The sequence below is a fragment of the Lutjanus erythropterus genome, chromosome 9 (genome assembly GCF_056507025.1).
Source record: "Lutjanus erythropterus isolate fLutEry1 chromosome 9, fLutEry1.hap2, whole genome shotgun sequence".
In the NCBI taxonomy this organism is placed as follows: Eukaryota; Metazoa; Chordata; class Actinopteri; order Lutjaniformes; family Lutjanidae; genus Lutjanus; species Lutjanus erythropterus.
This window is the reverse complement of record NC_139325.1, coordinates 33,648,199-33,667,406: the sequence shown is the minus strand read 5'-3', so window position 1 is coordinate 33,667,406 and position 19,208 is coordinate 33,648,199. Positions and strand designations below refer to the sequence as shown.

Sequence of the window (19,208 nt, the reverse complement as noted above, 5' to 3'; positions counted from 1 at the left end):
CCGCCCTCCTCTCCTCTCTTCACTCCTCCTTCCCTGCTGCTTTACTGATCCCATGCTCTAAAACTGATCCCTCTGAGACAGGACACAGGAGGGGGAACCATTTTGGGCTAAAATGTCGAGAACTCTACTTTTTCACCAAATGCACTGTGGACTGATTCCATCATTTATTTATGCATCGTGCCCCAGAATGCCCTTCGGTCCTACAGAGAGGAAAGAAACAACCACACACACATACACACAAATATGCACACACACACACACACACACACACACACACACACACATCAGCGTTGTCAGGGTTATTGGAAGGAACATAGGAAAAGCTGCTTCAAGGGGCCCAGCTCAACCACTCAAGTGTGTTAAATCTCTCATCACACCCACTCCTGTGGAGGGAGAGGAAGAAAGAGCGAGAGATGAGTGGAGAGTCAAAGAGCGAGGAAGTGGGAGCAAAGAATAGAATTACAAGAAAAAGAACGAGTGAAGAAAAGAACGGGAAGAGGCTGATATCGATTAACACAAGCTATCTGGATACATGCTGCATGTAGCTGATCGAGATAGTGAACATGACCCTGGTAGTCGCTCCCTCATTGTGGCACTCAGTATTAAATGACCTTTTCTTTACATTCAACAATCCAGCAGTGATTAACACCAAATAACATTTATTCATGTATTGTACAACTTTGAAGCAGTGGTACTTTATTTAAACGTATAATATTTAAAATCTCTCCATTGAAACGTCAAACAACCAGTGTTGGCTAATGTTACCTTTAAAAGTAACTCATTATAAGATTACTGCCACTAAAAAGTAACTCGTGTTACAGCAGTACTTACTGAGAAAAGCAACTTGTTAGAGTATTTTTGCATTAGAAATTCTCTTGAGGATCTTACAGTGAACTGGGCAGAGACATACTTCACAGTTGCCCCTATGAAAACAATAAAACACAGGCTGCAGTACATGTTTCAACATGCAACTAATGAGCCAGTTAGCTTCTCAAAACAGGTCTACATACAAACTGCAAAAGAGCACAGACTTTTCATATCACGTACACTCACCCAACCAGTGTTCTCCGTAGTATATGCTTTTATAACGCAGCAGAAGTTTTTCAAACATGTCAGATCGTCAGTTCCTCAGACGAGACTTCAAACGCTATATTAGTCAAAATAATGGTCGCCCATCAGAGAGTGAAGGGGGAAGTCAGTGAATGTAACATAAGTAAAACTTTTAATACTTTTCTTTGTCCATGAACTTCATTTCTGCCTGAGACACTTCAGATAGATGCTATGTCACGGCATCATCAAATTATGTCGTTTGTTAATGTTTGCATGTGAGAGAAACTCCTCGCGGTGGAAATGATATACTGTTAATTTTATGCTTTATCCTACTTTATACTTCTACTCCTCATCAACTCATAGGGAAATATTGGAATTTTTACTCCACTACACTAATCTGACAGCTTACTTCCATAAATAATATAAAATGTGTGTAAGAAATATGAGTAATTAAAAATTAAACCACACTTCAGTATACAAAGTAGAAAGATTAGCTCCACCTCAGCCACCTACAACATTAAAATACTGCTTACACCTTAATATAATAAATATTTTATAACATAAGTGCTTTTCCTTTAAATACTTAAAGTACTTTTTGCTGACAGTTCTTATGTACTTTACCTTAAGTAAGCCTTTGAATGCAGGGCTTTTACTTCTAATTGAGTATTCTATATTGTGGTACTTCTATAGTTTTACACAATGCCAGTGTTTAAGCTCAAAGGAATAGCTTCACATTTTGGGAAATATATTTACTTTCTTGCAGAGAGTTAGAGGAGAAGATCGATACCACTTTCATATATGCACGCTAAATATGAAGCTATAGCGAGCTGCTAGTTAGCTTCTCTAATTCTGCCCATAGCTAACAAAAATCCGCTTACCTCTAAAGCTCACCAACAATCTGCACAAAAACTTAAGTGTTGTTCGTTGTGTTTTGGTTTTCTGGGAGTATTTCCTGGCCGTGCACAGACACTTCCTGGAGCCTCTGCTTGGTTTTTGTACGGATTAAACAAACAAGATATAGCATGTGATTTAATGAGCTTTAGAGGTGCTGGAAGGAAGATTTTGTTAGCCTTGGACAGCTTTTTTCCCCGTTTCTAGTCTTTATACTTACACTAACCAGCTGCTGATTCTAGGTTTATATTTACTGTACAGACATGAGAGTATTATCAATCTATCTCTTTGCAAGAAAGTAAATAAGCATCAAACTATTCCTTAAAGTAAAGGATCTTGGTGCTTCTTCCACTACTACTGTTTAAGTTGTATTGTTTCAAATGTATAAAGATGGAGACAGACTAACAGTGTTAAGTTTGACAGCAAATTTTGATCTAGTTTTAGTCATAGTCTTTTGACTAAAATGCCATTTAGTTTAAGTCATACTTTAGCCAAATGATTTGGTTAAGTTTAAGTCTAGTTATAGCTGACAAAATATGGCCTGGATTTACTGGGTTATTTTAAAGTGTAATGCATTATTTAAATGTTTCTCTAGAATTTCCAAACTCATACTCCTGGAGGAAATATCTACTAACCTGTTATTAACATTAAGTATACTACATCTCTGCATCTCTCCTTTCTCCTGTCGTATATCAAACACAAAGTATATTTCATTCTTAAAGCGTGCATTCTTTTTTTTGTCACATATTTGTTTTAATTTGAGAACGGTGTAACTTTGCACTTATTATCTTTAGCGTATCAATCGATCTTTTCATTTCCAGTCGAAGATTAGTAGCTCTTCTACCTCTGTAAGCAGGATTGGACAGGCAGCAAACAAAAAAAGAAAACATTTACAATCTAAGTGTGTTTACCTTTGCATGAATTTCAGGATAACTTCTCTGCAGATGTTGCTTCAAGTCCGTTGATTGTTGCTCCGCACTGTTTACAGAGGATCTTGACATCAAATATAAAATTTCCCTTTCCTACTTGTTCCCCCCTAAGATTTTCTTCTTGCTTTCATTATGTAACCAAAGTAGATAGATAGATTTCATCTTAGTTTTTAATCATCATAAATTACTTGTTATTGAGTTATCTTATTGTTTTCATCAGTGAAAAACTGTAATTGATGAAAACTATTACAAAAATCACCAGTCAACAAAACTAATAATGCAGGCTAGGAGAAATTCATACAGTTGGAGATAATCTACTGGTATGTGTGATAAATGTTTGTGACCAGTGGGACTTTTCCAGTTATGTTGTTCAGTGTCGACTGTGTGTGCAGATGGACAGGAAGATGAAAACATTTCAGCACAGCCACTAACCCACCAGTGTCCCCGGTCTAGTTAGTGTCAGTCCAGCTGATAGAGAGGAATGGTGTGGCAGAGACTGCTGCTTATCTGCTTTGTCCCCAGCATCTGCCTTTACACACACACACACACAAATACATGCTCACACACATACACACACACACAAATACACGCTCACACACACACACACACGCACACACACACACACACACACAAACTCCCCTCCCTCCTGTTAGCCCCAGTCCCCTGTCTGTCTGCAGCATCAGATACCATTCGACACAGCACTGACATCTCCCTCTCTTACACACTCACATGATTTTCCGCTGGCTTTCAGTGTTTTTGGCAGCACATGTAACCAGAGAGGAGACTCATTCATCCGTAGCATATTCACTCTGCTATACATAACTAAGCAAATATACTGATCCCCTGTTTAATCCCCTCCCTTCTCCCTGTCATTCTGGTCCTTGACTCTTGCCTTCCTCGTTCCTGGAAAATCCTGTGTATCTGTCTCCTCTCCCTTCTCTTAATTTCTCTCTCTTCCTCTGCATGTCTGATGTGCAATCCCCCCTTCTGTCCCTCCTCTCTTTGTCTTCTCCCATTTCCCCTCCCACGCACGTCAATGTTCTCTCTGTCCTGTCACTCTTCTCTTACTCTTTCCCCATCCCTCTCTCCTCCTATTTCTCTTCCTCAGCATGGACGTTCAGAATTTTCATGGGAAGGAATCAATGTAAGTGTTGTGACACCATTCCTTCATCTACTACCTTTCTTTCTCTGTTTCCTTCACCTGTTTTGATTTAACTCACCCCTTTAGCGATCAGCTCTTTCCCCCCCTCACGATCCCCCTCCACCTCGGCTTTATAGTCGATCTGTTACGGTCTATCGTAGTGGTGCACAGTAGTGAGCACAATCAGAACCACTTACTGGGGCAGAATTTTTAAAAATTGGAATCAGGATTTGGGTAACGGAGATTTTATCTTTTGTATTAACCCAACATCTCCATCACTTCTCCTCTCCACTCACCCCTCTTTAACACACACTGTCTCGATGTCTCTGTGTGCCCTGTCACACCTCCCATACTATCCTTTTCTCCACGCTTTTTTCCCCTCCTCCATTCCTCTCTCTTCTTTCCCTCTAGCTGTCTATGGAAGACACCACGTCAATCCTGCCTCGGCTCAAGAGGAACTCAAACGCCTACGGCATCGGGGCTCTGGCTAAGTCTTCTCTGTCAGGTGTGTCAGGTGTGTGTCTGTGCTGTAACTGGTAAAACGACCCCATGTTGGCTCCACCCTCAGCGGGTGCAAGAATCAGCATGGTACCCAAAACGGGTTCCCCTGAATCACTTCCTCTCCACGCTGTGATAAAACTTGTCAATGGCTCCTCATGAGTCATTGACGGAATGAATTCAGCCTGAAAAACGCAACATGCACACACACATAGTGCATCCTCATAACACAGCTTGTTGCTCTAAGGAAAGGTGAGTGGGAAGTGTAGTATTTTTGCTTGTTAAAGGGTTAGTTCGGATTATTTGAACAGGGCTTGTATGAGGTGCTTATCAATAATCAGTGTATTATCAGCAGCAGATGCTGGTCAACACAGCTGCCTCGATCTGTGAGTTTGAGTGTTATTGTGTAACTTAAGTGAATCCAAACTATTTTTTTAAAACACAATACAGAAACGAACTGGCAGACTGTGGCAGCGGCAAACCAGCAACTCCAGTGTTCTGTGAGGTAAAATTGCTAATTTTGCCTGTGGACTTTGGTCAGTTCGGAGAGAGCACTTTTTGGCTTATGTAGCAGAGGTTTCCCGTCAGAAAAGGCTTTCGGAAGGTCAAGTGAAGCTGTGAAAATATTCTAAACATACACTTAAATTGATTATGATTTTTCTGTTTTGTTTTGGTTTTTTTTAAGTTAAAAGAAACCCTTTTGTTGCCGACCCTGTCCTCAGCAGTGCAGTATTTAGTTTAGTATTTAGTCTCCAAAGTGGAAACGCGTTGAGTGGAAACTACCCTAGCTAATACACTGACGATTGATAAATACCCCAGAGAACCCCACTTCTAATAATCCGATGTATCCCTTTAAGTGGTTGTGAAGTTGTGGTGTCCTGAACAAGTGTTAGTATGGATGTTTTGAGCCGTGTTAAGTGCTGTGTTCAACAGAGTTCAGTGCAGTATAGTGAAGTGCAGTTGTTTTGGTTTGATCCAGCTGTTTTGTCCAGTGCAGTTTATTTGAGTGCAGTGAAATGTATTACAGTACAGTGAAGTGTAGTGCAGCTGCTGCACTCTGTGGTGTGCTACTGATTTGTCCTATAATTTATTCCCATAATTTATTCATAAATCTCATCTCCATGCGCCACCATCAGAGAGAATCAAACAACCAGGGATTTACAGTATGTGTCATCATGTGTGGGTCACATAAAATATGGAGCACAGCCATTCTGCAGATATCAGCTGGTTTTAGCTTGGCAGGGGGCAACAAATGTCTTCTTTAAAACATGTAAGATCTGCAGCGATCACATGAGACAAGTTCTCAGACAGACAGCGAAGAGACAGAGGGCAGTTTTCTGCTTACCCAGTGCAGCTTAGCAGAGGTGCGAAAGCTATCATGTCAACAAGCCAACCTCTCATTACTCATGCCACATAGCCGCCTCACCCCAATTAACCTATTCCATCCCACGATGCACCTTTGTCAGACAAGCCACATCCATTCCCTCCTCTCCTCCCTGCAGCCTGTGCAGACGATGGCTTAGTCTCATTAAACACATGAATGTCACCTCCACAACCCTTGTCATTTAGCTGTTCTCCTAATCCATGTTCATGAACACCCTCATTAAACTACGGGCATTTTAATAATAGAATTTGACTGATAATGTTTTATACTGGTTTGTCTCTATTGAAGCTGCCAACTAGAGTCGCAAATTTTGTTCATTTTTCTTAACTGATAGCTGAACATAGTTAAAACAATAATCAATTTATCATTAAAAAGTAGTAGAATACATATAATATGTAATATAGTAAAATACACACATCTTAGTCTCAGTTTAAGTGTCAAATTAATTTTGTGAGAGAGTAATTCATGTGCCACAAACAATTTAAATGAACAGAATAATAAAATAATAAAGGCTCAAAACAGCTGCTCTTGTCTTCCTGTCCTAAATGGCGCCGCCAAACAAAACAATGTCAAATGGGGCATAATTATTGCCATTTCTACACTAACAAGGCCTGTGAGCTCCAGAGAAATGGTACATGGAAAATATACTGATGGTAAATACATTTGTAACAACAATGAATCAATGAATGACTAATCATGAACATCCCTACTGTCAGTAGTTGATATTTTAAGCTAATATTCAAGATTTTTTTTAAAAAAATGTCAATTTCTATGCCCCAAACATGAGAATGAGAAGTTATTCAGCAACACTTAAAACCTATAATCATGCATATTTATATATACTGGAACAGTACAACAATACAGGTCAGCAGAGTTATTTTTAATCATACAGTGAAGTTTTAAACAAAGTGTAATTCAAGTACATGAAAACCTGGACCCTATTTTATCTATTTAGGGGTCTAATTAAAGGGTTAGTTCAGATCCAAATCCAAGCTAACTTGTTAAAAGTCACACAATAGCACAAAAACAAACTAACCAATCGTGGCAGTGATACACCAGAAACTCCCATGTTCTGTGTGGTAAAATTCTGTCTGGTGGCTTTGAAGAGAAAAGATAAAACGGCTATTTCTGTTAAAAGGATCTTATGCCTTGATTCCACTGGGCACTTTTTTGATCTGTCCTTCACAGAGCTTTATGCCTCACCAGCTGTGATTCAAAAACAGAAAGTTTTGCCCACTTGATTTCGTTGACTTGCTCAGATTTTGTTCATTTTGTCATTTTTCCTTGATCTTTGTGCTTCTACCATGAATAAAGCCATGGTGCTATGTAGTTAAATAGCTCCTTTTTGTTGGCACTTCTGGTGGAATCACAGTTGAAGTCCGTGGCCACGGTACAGCCATAATGTGACACAGCCGTGCCCAGAGGAATCAAGCAGTTTATCTTCAACAAAAAGGTCTGTCTTTGTAGGAATCCTCTCCATAATGTTTTTTAGGAATAAGCTGCAGCCATTGCAGCCTGTGTCATGGCGGCCTCCCAAGGTAATCTACTGCACAAACTCCAAAACTCTTTGTACCCGTTAGTCATTTAGATGTAAAATATGTAAAACAGGGCCCAAGTATAAAAATAATGAACTTTACCTTTTAGACAAACTGCATCGTATCAATTATATTTGAGGAGAACAACACCGACTGCCTGATTACATCCTTCAAGTAGCCAAACCAGTTTATCAGTCTAATCCGACTGGATATCCATCATTCCATGAGCCATCACAGCATCCATGACCAAACAGAAATACACTCTCGATGATAACATGTCTATCTTATGTCTGTCTCTCTCTCCCCTTTTCTTTCTGTTTGTCCATCGTCTGTTCCCGCTGCTCTCTCATGTTCTTCACTTCCCTCTCCAACTTTTCTCAAATTCTGTCTCTCAACTCCTCTGTTCACATCTGTATCACACTCCCTCCATCCTTTCACTTCACCTTCGTTTGTCCTACGTCTTTTCCACCGCCAGGGGTGACCCGCACCATGAAGGAGAGAGTGACCAAGCCCACAGCCATGGCCCAGGGTCGTGTCGCTCACATGATCGAATGGCAAAACTGGGGCATGCAGACGGTGGGCGCGGGGGGCATCCCCCAGTCCCGCATCACCACCCAGGAGCGTGAAAAGGAGCGGCGGCTGGAGAACGACGCCTACAGTGACCTCAGTGACGGGGAGAAGGAGGCCCGTTTCGCTGCAGGTTGGGAACACACACACACACACACACACACACACACAGAGGAGGGCAGGCACTCCACTGAGCCTGTTAACTGTCATCAGCAGAATTATGTGCTCACCACCTCACTTTCTGGGATTTATGCCAGTTTATAATGCAGTTTCTCACAATGATCTTTCTGGTCCTTTGAATTGTGACCTCAGGTATCCTGCAGCAGTTCGCTATCTCAGAGGCAACACTCCTGGCCTGGTCATCGATGGACGGAGAGAGCCCGCGGTCGGGCTCAAACCAGGGCAGCGTGGCTCATCTGAGTGAGGTCAACCAGGAGAGCATCACCAGTCGAGGTAAGGAACTACAAATATGACTGCAGCTGAAATAGCTTGCATGGTTGAATCTAACAATCTTTACATGAATGCAAAGATTATGTAGGGAGGACATAAGGAATCTCAGAACCACCATGGTATAAGCTAAATGATATTTTAAAATAAATTAACAACATGCTGTAAGAACACTTGTTATACACCAGTGATGGAGGAAGTATTATGATCTTTTACCTAAAGCCGCTACAAGGACCTTTATATTGTGTTGATTTTGGAGGCCCCTGTGGACAAAAACAGTAATGTTTCCAATGCCTTAACCACAAAATATAACGTAACATAATGTTTCCTATAAGCTGCTAGATGCTATAACTTCCAGGGGTACATGGTATACATCAGAGAGTGAGGAAGGAAGTTGGCAAACGTGACTAAAAATAACAGAAATAAAACTTTAATATTAACTAAACTAAAACACACTAACTGTTACTGTCACTTTGAATAAATTACTGATTTCTTAGCATTTGAACATCATCGAAATATTTGGGACAATGTAAGTACACAGCTCAAAAAAATATAGAACATGTAGCCAGCTGTTTTAGACATTTTATATGTTACATATTAGAGCTTCAACGATGCAGAAAACAGCTTTCATGATATAACACTACTTCAGATGTCATCAAACTACATCTTTTGTTATTCTTTTAATGTGAGAAAGATCCCTAGCGGCAGAATCTACATATTGTGCGTTGAAAGGAGTGACTCATCTGCGTTATTTTCCTTGTTTTTCAAATGGAAACTCCCACTCAGCCGTAAACAAACTGCAGTGATGTAGGTTACAGCGCTGATCCCCTCCTTCAACCGAGGTGGTTTACATGTAGCAACGTCCTCATGCAGAAAACTTCTTCAGGTCATGTGAGAAAACGTTTTGGGGAAATATAAAACAAAATAAGTACTTTAACCAAAATTTGATTGTTTGGATTTGATTACATAAGGAGCACTACTCAAAAGCTACGGATTGATATAAAAACTCCAAAAAGAAAACAAATATAATGAACCTGCCATTTAATGAAATTATGTTTAATCGGGTATATTTAATATACATTATAAAGAGTAATAAGGATCGAATATATGAGCAGCATTAAAACAGCTGTGTCTAATGTTTGTGTAGGTGTAGACAAGCAGCTTGCAGTATAGCATGTGTCATGCTGCTTAGTAATGAGGACATACTGTTCCATCTTCTCTCTCCAGGCTGGAGGGTTAGCTCATTATTAATTTCACATTTCCCAGCATGGACTGTCAGAAGGTAAACCCGCTGCACCACATCTGTATAAATAGCAAATTTGGACGTTTTTACTCCACAGCACTGTCATCTCTGTGCGGACCTTTTCTCCCTGTGAAGTTAGAGGTGCAGACAATTATACAGTAATGCGTGCTTAAGGATGTGATGCTTCATTAATGCAGTTGCATCAGATTATCTCAGTCTTTTCTCATCAAATAAACTTTTAGCGCACGGTGAAAATGTGTGGCCGTGTTTACTCGTGGGCCCAATTCATACTCGTCCTCTTGAGAGAAAGATAAACTGCACAGAATCAAAGCTGTGTCTGCAATATACAGTTTGACACAAGTGATGAATCAACAGTGAAAGGTGTGCCAGTGTTCAAACTGTATTCACTACATCTAGGAGAGTTTCTGTCAGAACACTTCATCAGCCAAAGTGCAGAATTTTTCTGCTGAGGTTTTTGATTTAGCTCCCAGGCAAACTTGCGTATTCTGTGCAGCAGGCCAGATCAAAGCCAAAACTCAAACTGATTTAATTTGCTGTGCTTCAAACGCTTCTCAGTTGTATGATAACAGCTCAAACCAGATTACCCCAATACAGTTAAATGCATAATTTACTCGTAAACCTTAAAATTTATCAGCTTTGTGTCATTAAAAGCTGAATATTTATCACCTTAAATAAAATGCTGATGTTTTCAGACCAACAATCAAGTGTTTGGGATTTGCAAAGTTCAGAATTAAAACCAAAAAAATCAACAGCATAGCATCAAGATTTCCCTAGTTTTATGTTTTTTTATTATGAAGATCATGAAGATGATTCAGTCTGTTGTGCACTAATAGCAGCTGCGGCCCTTTTCATTTTTTCCAGATCAGATACTGCACCACTCCTCGGCAGAGGTGTGGCCTCACACATACGTCTCCCAGGGCCACTACTGCCTCTCCTCCTCTGACGCCTGGGAGCCGATCAACAACGATCCCTCCGGTGTGTCGTCTCCCCCTGCTGGCTCCTACATGATGGGGACTGACGGGTATGACGGGCAGGCGGCAGCTCACTTCCTGTCGCAGCAACAGCAGCAGCAGTTCACCCTCCAGCAGCAGAGTCAGCTACAACAGCTGCAGCAAATCCAACAGATCCAGCACTACCAGCAACAGCAGCTCCTGCAGTATCAGCAGCAACAGGTGGAGTCTCACTCCTGTGGGAGTGACTGGGTCTAACTTCTGTGAGATACTAGATGGAGTTGACATTTCTTATGTGAACATGTTTATTGTTGCTTTAAGTCACTCCAATAATGCATAAACTTTTAAAAACAAAAGAAATTACCAAATACATAATAAGTATAGTAGAACTGGAACAAATGACAAGCAAGGTGTGTATTACCAAAACAGAATAAAAACATGTAAAATAAAAACAGAAGGAAAAACTGATTCAAGAGAAAGCAGTTCTAAATTCTAAATTCAATGTTTTTCTTGTCTTTCTTTTTTCAGTTTCTCTTGTTTTTCACCCAATTGCTGTTATAAGTTGGCCAACAAAACACAAATATAATTGCCCAGAAAGAAATTGATATGTTAGTCTAAATTAATAATGAGATTTCCACAGTCTGTTGTAGTAATAATAATTATAGGGAACCTTTTTCCCCAACTGAACACTAATGTGTTCATAATTCATTCCAATTAAGTGAAAGTGTAACCTCAAGAGTCAGAGCACAGCAGCTGTGATGAAAATGCTAAAATGTTAAATTTGCCTTGAGGCAAGCACATAATTCAGCATTTACAGTAGAGAATATTTTTTTTTCCCATTATGTTGTATTTAGAAATCTAAAACCATGAAATACAGCCCCTCTCAGTCAAATAATATACAGTAAACACCACATAAAATTACTGAATGGTAACCCAAAAAACTGTAGCATTTTCATTGCAATAGATACAATATATACCAAGTCTTTAGATGAAAAATCAAATTCTACAAGCTGAAAAACTGCATTGTCCTCAGAAATTAGTTATTGATCATCTGATGATCTAAATTTCTTAACACAATTAATGGAGTACCTCCAGATACTCTCAAATATATGCTGGTTAGGCTTTGATATGTAAGCTATCCTTTCTAATGGAAGGCTTGATAATATGAAAGTAATATTTACCTTGGATTAAACAGTGCTTTGCTTGAAACTGACATGAAAAGTGAAGTCAAATTGTAATGATACACCTCAGTCTCATATATCCATCAGAATATCTTCTCTTGTACACAAAGAAAAGCAGTATTGATCACTGGCACAGTCAGAAAGCGGTGTACTGTAAACTGTATTGCCTTCCTAATCCTTTTTTCTTGGCTGCTGACACGAGGCTTTGTGCGTTTTGTCAAACCGCTCAACGCGGTGTCACCTCTGACATGGAAAATAGACCCGAGCTGGAAAAGAGGTGACAAACAAACGAGCAACTGATCTCAGCTCTGCCTCTTAACTCTTCCTCCTCTTCGCCCTGTCTGTAGTCACTGGAGCACCGGCTGCACAGCGCCAACCACTCCTTGCAAGCGACGCCCAACAGCACCATCCACAGTCTGGTCCATCCCGCTCATCCGCCATTGGTGGATCTGTGGAACACGGGGCAGATGGAGGCCTATCAGACGGAGGCTGGCGGCTACATGGGTGTGTCAGCGGTGGTGGAGCCGAGCCTGTGTGTTCCCTCTGGAGACGAGATGGTGGGAACGGAACACTCCCCGCTACTGGAGCAGCAGGAGGAGGAAGAAGAGGTCAAGGTGAGGTGAACGCAGGGTTACATTACATAAAATTACATCTTCAGTTTAATATTTGAAGAGTTTGTTTGCACAGACAGATAAACACCATTTTTAAAATGAATAAACCGACAGTAGTTGGATCGATTTTCCCCTGAGTGCACAAATAAACAGGATTTATGAAAATTAAAAGAATTGAGCGATCTAATCAAAACAACCCAACGCCAGTTTGACTGATAGTCCCTGCCTGGAGTGCACAAAAACACGATTTACAAAAATAAATAAAAAGGAAAATGGAAATCCTTTATTTGATCTGCGAAATGCTGAGCAAGCACTTTAAGAGATCCCACTGGTGGATTTATTCCATTAACTGCAAATCATTTAGATTGATTATTTTTCAAAGGGATGGAGGAACCAATCAACAGAGCAATAATCAAAGCAAATATGAGGATTTTCTGTTTTTCTGATTTATATCTGTAAATTAAATATGTTTGAGTTTTGGGCTTCCTTTGCCTCTGAAAACATGTGGTGGGTATTTTTCACACATTTAAAAGCCTAAACAATGAACAGAATTATCAAATAAATCAAATGATAATTAAAAAGGTCTTCACATAGTTGCAGCAGCAATAACAACATCAACGTTCAGGGAACAACCAGTCACCTCTAAGTGATGTTAGTGTCACTTAAGAACAGGGACTGTATGGAAAACCCTTTTTAATTGGTTTTGCAGGGAAGTTTGTGGAGTTGACCAACAGCGTCTTTAAAGGGACACTTCACACATTTCCTCCCATTAAACCACCTGTTAAAACAGTTGTAAAACGTCTTGTGGCTCTGCAGGGAGCTTTCCAGAGTGTGGTGGTAAATAATCCTGGTGATGTTTACAGACAGCCTTTTGAAGCTTGACCTATAGGAACTAAAAAATTTTATCTCAGTCCTCTGTTGCTTTGATTGTGACCATTCTTTTTTAAATCTTTTTCTTGTGAGTCCCTAAACTTTCTGGAAGCATAACATTAAATTACTTGATTATCCCTTTAATCCACAAAGACATAAAGGCCATGAATGTAGTCTGATACACCGGATGTATGTTGTAGGTGTAAACCTGCCATTTAGCTTTTGGAGGGTGAAAGTCTTGACGTCACTCTTGTGTCTTCTGGGTGTGTAGTCTTTCTGATTTCATTTCTTCACAGTCTGATACTTCAGCAGTTTTATGAAAAACTTAGACTCGCTTGACCTGAATAATTATCTTTTAAATTGACAAACAGCACATGTGTGATTCATGGCAAACAGGATCAAAAACTAATTGGTCTCTGACCACTGACTACAGTTAATTTTTTTTCAAAGTTGGGTCCCATGATGGTCCACTGGAAGACTTTGGCACTCTATTAGGTTATTAATTAGGCTGTAAGTCCCTTTATACATCACTAATAAACAACTATAAACAAGTTATATCACAGTTTGCATGCATTCATATGTAGTGTTACTACTAATTAAGCATAACAATGAGTTAATAACATTTATAACTGGCAAAGGGAGCCTTATTGTTAAGTATAAGCCTCACAATGTAACACTTTAATATCCACTGTGCATAACAACCTGATAGCATATGTCATATCAACACTACAGTGTTAACAATGAGGAAAGCTGCTGTTAGCATGCTGAAAATGTCAAGATGAATAATATTGCTGGAGCCTTGGTGTATGCAGCTGATAATTTAATATGTTAATTTGATGTCAAATGAAACTGCTGGACTATTAAGAAATGCTGTGATGAAGCTCACAGGTATAAATTCTGCTGATGGAAAAGACGAAGCTAATTGAACAATGAGATCTGAGGTTTAACAGTACAGATAAAAATGGGCTCATTATTTGGCAAGCAACAGGTCACTGTTTAATCTAATTTGTCATAACAGCTTATTAGTGATTCATAAAGGGTTTCTAACCTAATGAATAAACTTGATATTAACCATTTATAAATCATTTATAAGGGTAGTCTTATTATAAAGTTTCTTTTGCTTGGGATTTTGCCATTTCAATGTGAGGACTCACCTCCACACTTGCAAACTTTCCACCAGAACAAGTTCCACCCGGCACTATTTTGCAGGGACACCATCACCGCATCCTTGGCTTTGCGCCACCCAGAACGATTATGATTTGGTTAAAGAAATGCAAACAGTTCAGAGCCTTTTTTTTTTTTCCTCTAAAGCAGAATGATGAGATGTGTGCAGCCAGACCTTTCTCCCCTGCAGACACAGCAGCTTTTCAGCAGCTTTCTGCACGAACCAACAAGAAAGAGTTTGTAACTATGATTTAACAAAGCAACCATAATGGCCACTAAATTTTCATCACAGACGACAAAGTGTCACCTGTGATGGATTACTCATTTCAAGCGAGTCTGGAAAGTCTTTCCAAATTGATCTTGCACTCTGCTGGTTGCCTGTAAGGTGGAAAATCAATCTGTAAATGTGTGGAAGTCAGTTGGCACTAATGGAAATACAGTTGTAATATAAGATGTGAAGGTAATGTGATAAAACCTGGAAAATATGGGCTCTTAGTTTAACGTATGGATATGAACTCGCTGCTAAACAGCTTCCGTGACCTGAGCTGACTGAACCTCCTGTGCGTGTCTCGCTCCGTCTGTCCCCATCAGGAGGAAGAGGTGACACTGTGCATGGAGCCAGAGTCGGCCACGTTGACTCCGCCCACGCAACAAGGGGATGCCTCTGGTGGCAGTAGCCCGGGGCAACCGCCGGCGGAGCCAATCACAGAGCGGAAGGCCTCCGATGTCACCTCCGGTCTTGTGCAGACGCTAGAGGAGAGGGACGAGGAGGGGCCAGCTGCTTCCATGGCAACCAACTGAGTTCCTCGCTGTCAAGAGACTCCTTATTACAAACTGACCAGGGAGTCAGCGAGGAATGAGCGTAATAATACAATATATATCTATTAATCTGTTCCTTTTCAGGTATCAAAAACACGACTTTTTGGTTGCGAGATGAATTCTACGAAATGGTGAGAAACAGATTTTTTGGAAGTGGACTCACACTGAGATGAGAGCTGATGCAACAAAGGACACCTATTTCTTTGTAAGCCTTACATCCCAAAGGTAACTGACGAGAGGAGCGTGGACGGGGAGACTGAAGAGGAGGAGGAGGAGGAGGAGGAGGAAGAGGAGGAGCACCGACTGACGGAGACGTTTCCATCAGGGAGATGAAGCTGAGCTGAAGAGGAGGGGAACGGAAACATGCATGCTTTTTATGAAGACAAGCAACTCGACCCTGTCATCGTCTTATAATAATAATGAAAATCTAATATAATAAAACATTATAATAAGAATAATTTTGTAATAAAGCAAAAAGAAAAAGAAGACAAAAATCTATGTATAAGTGTATGATAAGATAAAACAGTTTTCCTCTGGGAGAGCTACTCTGTTTACAGCTGTTACTCAACATATTAGTGTTTAATCAAATTAATTTCCCCGTTACATCGAACACTCACAGTTACTGACAGCAACCCAGACGGTTTCACGTGTAGTTAAAGTAGGCTCAGAAAATGTCAGCATTTCAGTGAAATGCAGATTTAACCCTCTGAAATAAAACTGATGTTGTGGCACCAGGATGCCCGAGGCACAACCCAGGGACAGGCGTGTCCTGCTGTCCTGCACACCCTGAACTCTGCACAGATGAGGATTGTACTGTAAGATAGTGTGCTTCCTACTCTGTCTCTCTGTATGCATGTTTCTTCAGAGCACTATGGAGTACCTGTACTATACAGCACTGTATAGACTTTGCACTGAACCATAGTACCCGCCTGCGGTGGGCGTGAGCGGCGAGAAATAAAAAGACAGAGCTGCATAAAGCGAAATCTCTTTTTTGCACTGATGCAATCCAACAGATCAGAGGTTGCCTTCGGACGGTTGACGTTAACCCAGTTCCCACTCTGAAAGCTTTTTCAGCACCACCGACAACCAAAACCGAGCCACTTAACAACACGAACCCTCAGCTGCTTTTTTTTTTTTTTTTTTTTTTCTTGGTTCCGTAGACGTAGTCGCGATAAATTGAGGATGATAACCACTATTTGAATGTACTGGAAGACAGATGGCAGTACATGATGTCTCCTCGCCGTCCACGTGGGACAGAAACAAAGATGAACAAGCGAGTCTTTTCAAACATGTTGGAAATTGATTCACTGCTTGCTCACACACATACACACACGCACACACACACACACAAATATCTAAATTGTAACCAGCAATAGGCAGGCAAAACACTGGCTTGCCAACAGACCAGTGTCCGCTCTGTCGTCTAGATGTAAATAGTCTGACTATATATAAAAAATCGCCTCTCACTCAAAGTCACAACTGTTCTCGTACAGTATGATTTCTTTATTTTTTTACACCTCTCAGTCCCGCTTTACTTTGGGATTCAAGCTCTTGAGCTCACACGTTAGGCCTGATTTTTTTTTTTTTTTTTCCTTTTCCTCACGAGTACCACGACACAAAGACAAATGAAACAGAGGAATGTCTGTGTTGTAAATAAATAGAGCCGATCGCTCAAACTGGAGTTATCCGGTGAGTCCATCAGTGCGGGGAAACAGTTGCAGGTCTGAGTTCATGCGGGGGGAAATTACAGCCCGCTCAATCAGCCAATCAGGGAATAGGACAGAAGACTAGGACTGAACACTTGATCGGTGTCTTCCTGCTTGTCGTGATTACTGTGAAGCAGCTGCCTGAAGTGTGATAGTGATTATTGATGATGTTTGAGGAGCATGTTTTAATTTATTTATTTATTTTATTTATTTATTTTTTTCCTTTGCCTGAGGAAGAAAGGGTGTTTTCCAGCGAGGAGGGGATTAAAAGTGAAGAACGTGGACTCACTGATGAACTTTACAACAACACACCACCACTGTTTTCATCTTCTTCTCTGATGGGGAGCACCTTCTCCTCTCACTTTGATGATTGTGTGAGAAACTTTCGAGATAAAAACAAACAAAAAAAAATATACAGTTTATTGACTTGAATGAATTTATTTATTGATTGCTTCTTTATGCAATGTTGGGGACAATGTTTATTTTTCTACTGACTTGTTGAAATCCCTTCCAGTATAAGTTGGAATAGGTGTCATGGTTGTAAAGCAGTCTCGTTTCGCTGTGGTTTTGAGCACTTTGCACCGAGAAAAACACATCCTGACACCTTGTTATGAAGAGATCTGAGATGGATAGTTTGGCAGCTCTCTATTCTAACAAATCTTTTGTTTTAGTTCACTTCAAGGACCCCTGTATAAAACGAGAGGGCTCAAAACTGCAAACAGAATGTCTTTACAAGGTGGCACATATTCATTTATTTATTGAACAATTACTTGGTGGGGAGGAATAATGTGACAGCTTGTACAGAGTCTATACTTTCATGTAGGTACCTACTAACCCTTCTGGGAGCAGTGTCTTTTTCTTTATGAGTCACTCTCTGCTTTAATGACATGATGTGGTGGAGTCAGTGTATATTTTGGTCTTTTGATGTTCTTTTCAGAAACGAATGTTAAAAAAACAAGTTATTTGACTTCATTTTAAAGAGTCGAGTTGGTTTTCAGTTTAAACCAGGAAAGGGTAATCTAACAGTAAACTAAGCTGCGTCGCAGTTCAAGTGTTAATTTTCTATTTTATATAGGAAATTATACAACCACTGGAAAACAGACATGAAAAAAGAGGCCTGTTTTTTTCATATTCTGAGACCATGGTCATTTACAAGACAGGGCAAAAAATGTAGGACAGCGTTGGTTTAGCCCAGGCTGAACTGGAATTGGAAATGTCTTCTGATATGATTTTAGGCCTTAACTGAAATCTCACTGCGGTCCAGTGAACCAATGATCTGTGAAAACCTGGTCAATAAGCCGCTGCTTGATGCACATCTGTTCCCACTGTTACACTGTTCTAGAAAAAGTTGAAAAACTCAAATGGTCTTCATTTTTTTTGTGTTTAAAGTCAAACACAGACTCTTCAGGTTTAAAATAAACTTTTCAGTTTGTCTGACCCATAATCTTTTGTTGAGATAATTTACTTTTCTCATTAAAAAAAAAAAAACTTGAATCTTTAAGTCACAGGAACAACAAAGTCTGTATTTTAAAAATTGTTCACATTGAGCTGTGAACCCCATTTGTTATACTGTTATACAGATTTAGAAGTTTATCTAAAGAAAAATGAAAATTATCTCAACAGAAAGTTGTTGGCTAAACTCATTTTTAGTTGACTTAAAACTTCAAAATGTAGTGAAGACAGCTGCCTTGTAATTGTAAGTTTTCTCAACTTTTTTTTGCACAGTAAAGCTGTTTGGAGAAGCCAAAAATTATGAAAGACCTGCATAACAGCAATCATTTCTCACATTAAGTTGCACATGATGATTCAATAAAGTTTTTATGTGATGTCACCAAAAGAAGACCATGTCCATAATAGAAAATTAAAGGGAAAGTCCGCTTAAGTTACATTATGCCATACAAGATGTCCTCACATATTTTAGTCTCTTTAACAGGTTTGCTTAAAGTTTCAGTGGAGTCCTGTTCACACTGGCCCTCATAACCATGTGAAATTTTACTGTTTGTTTTTCTGAGAAAATTCTGAATGGTGTAATTTAATTTGAGCTGATCTTCCCTTTAATTCTCTTTGAACAGTAAAAGAACTAATAAAAAATTAAAATCAAACCATTAGTTAAATTTCACTCATCCCTTTTTGACCATGAAAATAAAAGGAAAAGGAAAGGAAAGGAAAATCCAAAGACCAAAAGAAACACTGAACTGGTC

The 19,208-nt window shown here is 39.8% G+C and overlaps 1 protein-coding gene across 10 annotated transcripts in view; it reads left to right on the top strand.

Annotated features, from left to right (window-relative positions):
• The window catches only part of fam131bb (family with sequence similarity 131 member Bb), a 64,609-nt gene extending 48,175 nt beyond the window's left edge, over positions 1 to 16,434 (top strand). For 4 of the 10 annotated variants that reach the window (XM_084727237.1, XM_084727231.1, XM_084727232.1 and 1 more), the window contains 7 exons: positions 3,979 to 4,014; positions 4,423 to 4,525; positions 7,904 to 8,128; positions 8,308 to 8,448; positions 10,568 to 10,878; positions 12,185 to 12,451; positions 15,074 to 16,434. In XM_084727237.1, coding sequence (XP_084583363.1) covers positions 4,429 to 4,525; positions 7,904 to 8,128; positions 8,308 to 8,448; positions 10,568 to 10,878; positions 12,185 to 12,451; positions 15,074 to 15,283 — 1,251 coding nt within the window. In that variant the 5' untranslated portion in view covers positions 3,979 to 4,014; positions 4,423 to 4,428 and the 3' untranslated portion in view covers positions 15,284 to 16,434. The remainder of the gene's footprint in view (positions 1 to 3,978; positions 4,015 to 4,422; positions 4,526 to 7,903; positions 8,129 to 8,307; positions 8,449 to 10,567; positions 10,879 to 12,184; positions 12,452 to 15,073) is intronic. The other 6 variants (XM_084727236.1, XM_084727235.1, XM_084727239.1 and 3 more) reach the window with 3 other exon arrangements.
• Positions 16,435 to 19,208: the final 2,774 nt, after the last annotated feature.